The sequence below is a fragment of the Mizuhopecten yessoensis genome, unplaced genomic scaffold, assembly GCF_002113885.1.
Source record: "Mizuhopecten yessoensis strain PY_sf001 unplaced genomic scaffold, ASM211388v2 scaffold714923, whole genome shotgun sequence".
In the NCBI taxonomy this organism is placed as follows: domain Eukaryota; kingdom Metazoa; phylum Mollusca; class Bivalvia; order Pectinida; family Pectinidae; genus Mizuhopecten; species Mizuhopecten yessoensis.
This window is the reverse complement of record NW_018479363.1, coordinates 1,053-5,796: the sequence shown is the minus strand read 5'-3', so window position 1 is coordinate 5,796 and position 4,744 is coordinate 1,053. Positions and strand designations below refer to the sequence as shown.

Here is a 4,744-nt window from a genome sequence, read left to right as displayed (position 1 = left end):
CTGTGTCGGTGGTACCACAAGAGTGGTAATATATGGAAAAGCAGGGTAAACATTTGTATTTTCTGTTAATAATGATTATATTAATAATTCGAGGTTCTCGTATACATTTTTATCACAACGTCGGTCGTCTCAAAGCAGTTCACAAATTATTATCCGTGACTATAAGGCCTTTGCAACTAGCCAATATCTTTCTCAATTCTCTGGGGAGCATACAGCCGGTGCTGCCATTTCGGCGCTCACATCTAGCATTCAACAATTTTGTCACTGCCCAACCACGTATTCATTTACAGCTGAGTAGACTAGAACAAGATACAACACAGTGCTGTGATGTGACTCGAACCTGCAACCCTTCAGTCACGAGGCTGGCGTCCTACCACTAGACTACCGTGCCTCCACGTCTTATAAATTATACATCAACTCAACAACACATTTTTATATAAATGATTTTACTGAAAACAAAAATATATCACAAACACATCTGTCCATTCACTGTAACGTCGGTTATAACCACCACCTCTGTGAGGTATATCAAATCAGATCCCACAATCAAATCTTTATGGTAAATCACAAGTGGCAACATATGAAAAAAAAAATTGTTCTAATGACAATAATCTTGACTGAGTTACAACTGCTTAGCCAGTGTCATTGACAGGAAAATTGTAGTATATTTAGATTTGTCCTGTAATAATTTGCTTCTGATAACAGAGACCAAAATTTTATAGCAATCTTTTCAATAATTGAAAGACTAGTTACACACAAAATCGAAGTTTTAATACAGATCAAATAACTGCAGTAATTTATCATGTTTAGTTTTAATTAAAAGCAATATGCTTCTGATCAGATTGAAAAATGGCATTAATGCCCAGCGTTGCAAAAACAATTGAGTACAATACTCCCTATGTTTGGGAACAGGACGACTGATCTACATAGCTGTATGATTTTGAGTAGTTAATGCTGAGTTCAAGGTATCGGTCGCTGATGCATATATATTACCTAATCAATATCACTTTACAATGTATTGCTGTGATGATTAAGCAGTGAACATAATTTAAAGGATTCAGTATAAAAATGTTGAAGAAACCATTATCATGCCTTGCCACTTCAATAGGGACAACAAACAGTTTAGTTAATACTGTTCTGCTACAGCCTAACTGATGTAGTGTCCTCACAACATGATGTAATCTTGTTCAGCCTAACTGATGTACTGTCCTCACAATATGATGTAATCTTGTTCAGCCTAACTGTTGTACTGTCTACACAACATGATGTAATCTTGTTCAGCCTAACTGATGTAGTGTCCTCACAATATGATGTAATCTTGTTCAGCCTAACTGTTGTAATGTCCTCACAAACACAATGTACAATATTGTTCTGCCTAACTGTTGCAGTTTTCTTTGTTCATCCTAATTGTTGCAGTGTCCTTTGTTCTGCCTAACTAGTGCAGAAACCTTCACAAATCCTGTTTAGCCTCTACCAGTTCACAAACAGTTTTGGTATCATTGAGTCTATTTGTCATTCACCACCTCTGTAAGTAGCTAGATTTCTACACCCAGCGTAGATAGTCCTCACCAATTTCTCTCCAGTGGATGAGCTGCGGCGTAACCATGGTTCTTGAAGACGGTATCTGCTATATTTTCTAGGGTATCATCATTGTTGTCACATGTTTCTAGAAGGAAATGTAACAAAATATTACAAATTGACTTTTATTTTTCAATATTGTTACATCATATGGATACTATATAATTTATGAGGAAAATTTTAAAGGTTTACTATTAGGAAAATATTAAAGGTTTACTATTAGGAAAATTTTAAAGGTTTGCTATTAGGAAAATATTAAAGGTTTACTATTAGGAAAATATTAAAGGTTTACTATTAGGAAAAAATTAAACCTTGATGTCTTATAGAGTAAGAAAAAGAGAATTCTTCGGTTCACAGGATCTGTTGTCATGTTTGGAATATATATACTAGTCGATCCTGTTGACGATTACTTTTATATAAATCAATAGAATTTTATGAAGTCGGACCATACACAGGTTAGTATTGTTTTAATTGATGTTCAGTGTTTGTACCGAGTATTTCATAAACAGTGTCGTCTCCAGATATAAACAGGGTCCTCCTACATATTTGGAATAGAATTCCTAAAAATTATTTTTTAAAAGAATATAGGGACAGCTTCAACACCAACTCCAAATGGTGTAAACATATTTTGAGGTGAATGAGAGTGTGGACCACATTTTAAGGTGAATGATAGTGTGGACCACATCTTAAGGTGAATGAGAGTGTAGACCACATTTTATGGTGAATGAGAGTGTGGACCACATTTTAAGGTGAATGAGAGTGTGGACCACATTTTAAGGTGAATGATAGTGTGGACCACATTTTCAGGTGAATGTGAGTGTGGACCACATTTTAAGGTGAATGTGAGTGTGGACCACATTTTAAGGTGAATGAGAGTGTGGACCACATTTTAAGGTGAAGGAGAGTGTGGACCACATTTTAAGGTGAATGATAGTGTGGACCACATTTTCAGGTGAATGTGAGTGTGGACCACATTTTATGGTGAATGAGAGGGTGGACCACATTTTAAGGTGAATGAGAGTGTGGACCACATTTTGAGGTGAATGAGAATGTGGACCACATTTTATGGTGAATGAGAGTGTGGATCACATTTTAAGGTGAATGAGAGTGTGGACCACATTTTGAGGTGAATGAGAGTGTGGACCACATTTTAAGTTGAATGAGAGTGTGGACCACATTTTAAGGTGAATGATAGTGTGGACCACATTTTCAGGTGAATGTGAGTGTGGACCACATTTTAAGGTGAATGAGAGTGTTGACCACATTTTAAGGTGAATGAGAGTGTGGACCACATTTTGAGGTGAATGAGAATGTGGACCACATTTTATGGTGAATGAGAGTGTGGACCACATTTTAAGGTGAATGAGAGTGTGGACCACAATTTAAGTAGCCACTTAGACATAATTACCTAATTTCAAGTCTTTCAGATTTTTCTCAATCCTTTCCTTGGCTTCATGGCAAAATGCTTTAGTCAACATTACCTACAAAAAATAGCACAATTGTAAACTCAGGCACCAATAGATTGATAATGACAGATCTAAGATTCAGGCCGAGTTTATCTCATTACTTTGTTTAATGAACACAAATCATTAAATGAGCGAAACAATCGACCTGTTAAGAAACTCAGATCATTATCAATGATATATAAATGTATTGTCAATATTTTCAAAACCACCAGTACAGAAGAAAGTGTCACATGACTGATTTTCTATTTGACTTGGCAATCACTGAAATACTCTTCTAGTCCTTGAAATTCAGAACAACAAATTTCAACCTACACAAAAGTACTCACAATTTCTCACTTTTTCACATTTAAAGGATAATTACAACTACAAATAGGGGCACTAAATGGGCCTGAACTCATTCACCCCTGAATTTCATAATGAACTATTCCAACCATTGAATTGGAAGAGTTCATATGTGTCTTCAGGGGTGAATGAGTTATCTGTACTATTATTTTCATGGGGGGGGGGGGGATTCTGGAACAGACACTCAAATTTATGATTTGGTGGTTTATATATTTTTGAGTTTGGTGGTGGTTCAGAAATAAACAAGACACTATCCAATAGGACCTAATTATCTTCAGGAAGCATCGAAACAAACATCAAGAAAACATCCATTTCATTTATGACAATCAGGTAAACTTGGTGTACGTTGTAGTTTTCAAGTGAGTCCTGAACATCACTTTTAAGATTTTTAAGAGTTCCAAAACTAAGGAACATAGTGAATTATCAAAATCTGGTCGAGTCCCACAGGAAAACCATGTCCAACACTCAAATATCCATGCAAGAAAAATCACTGATTATCTGGTTACCTCGTGGTCTGCGTTTTTCAGTCCGATACTGTATGACCTGGAGGTGCGGGCGATACATGCAGTCATGCCAAACAGATCAATAGCAATGTCAGCCAGACGCTTAAGGTGGACTTGTTCATCCATTACCCCCTACAAAAAAAACAACGATGTAAAGATAAATTCATGTCCCCTCACAGATATTGATTTAACCCCTAATTAACTAGAAACATAGCTAGCATGTTTGTACAAATTAACTATAGACCAGTAAGCCACCGTCGCTCCTTAACAGGAAATACTGTAACATTGATTCCAGTTTTATAACAGTACTGATCATGTGTACCACGTTATATATATATTGGTCAGGGAGTAAGTAGTAGTTCTTTATACAATATTTATAACATAAATCATAGAAAGGAAATAACTCCCATAATGTTACTAAACATAAACAAGGTGTCGTAAATATCAGTCAAAAAGGTAAGTATCACTACCACCCTCTGTAAGTGTAAAGTATACTTCTCCAACATGTCAACTTACCTTTCTGTATTTAGAGAGTAGCTTCACTACCACCCTCTGTAAGTGTAAAGTATACTTCTCCAACATGTCAACTTACCTTTCTGTATTTAGAGAGTAGCTTCACTACCACCCTCTGTAAGTGTAAAGTATACTTCTCCAACGTGTCTGCTTGAGGCTGAAATATGATATAGAATCTTACATTTATTTTGCATTCCGCAATTTGAAACAATACAAATTGGTTTAGAAATTAGAAATGAAGTAAAACATTTAAATAACAAAACAACAATGACAAACTTGTATTAAGAATATTTTCAATCCCAAAGACACATTATTATACAATAATATCTAACACCAACAAAA

General features: G+C 35.6%; 1 protein-coding gene across 1 annotated transcript; it reads right to left on the bottom strand.

The window, feature by feature from the left end:
* Window positions 1-429: 429 nt before the first annotated feature.
* On the bottom strand, window positions 430-4,543 carry LOC110441018 (acyl-CoA dehydrogenase family member 9, mitochondrial-like). The gene is made up of 4 exons (XM_021484125.1): window positions 4,406-4,543; window positions 3,893-4,021; window positions 2,987-3,059; window positions 430-1,666 (listed from the first exon to the last, which is right to left on the bottom strand). Exons 1-4 carry the CDS (start codon window positions 4,469-4,471, stop codon window positions 1,566-1,568), a joined length of 369 nt encoding a protein of 122 aa, XP_021339800.1. The 5' UTR covers window positions 4,472-4,543; the 3' UTR covers window positions 430-1,565.
* Between the last annotated feature and the right edge of the window lie 201 nt (window positions 4,544-4,744).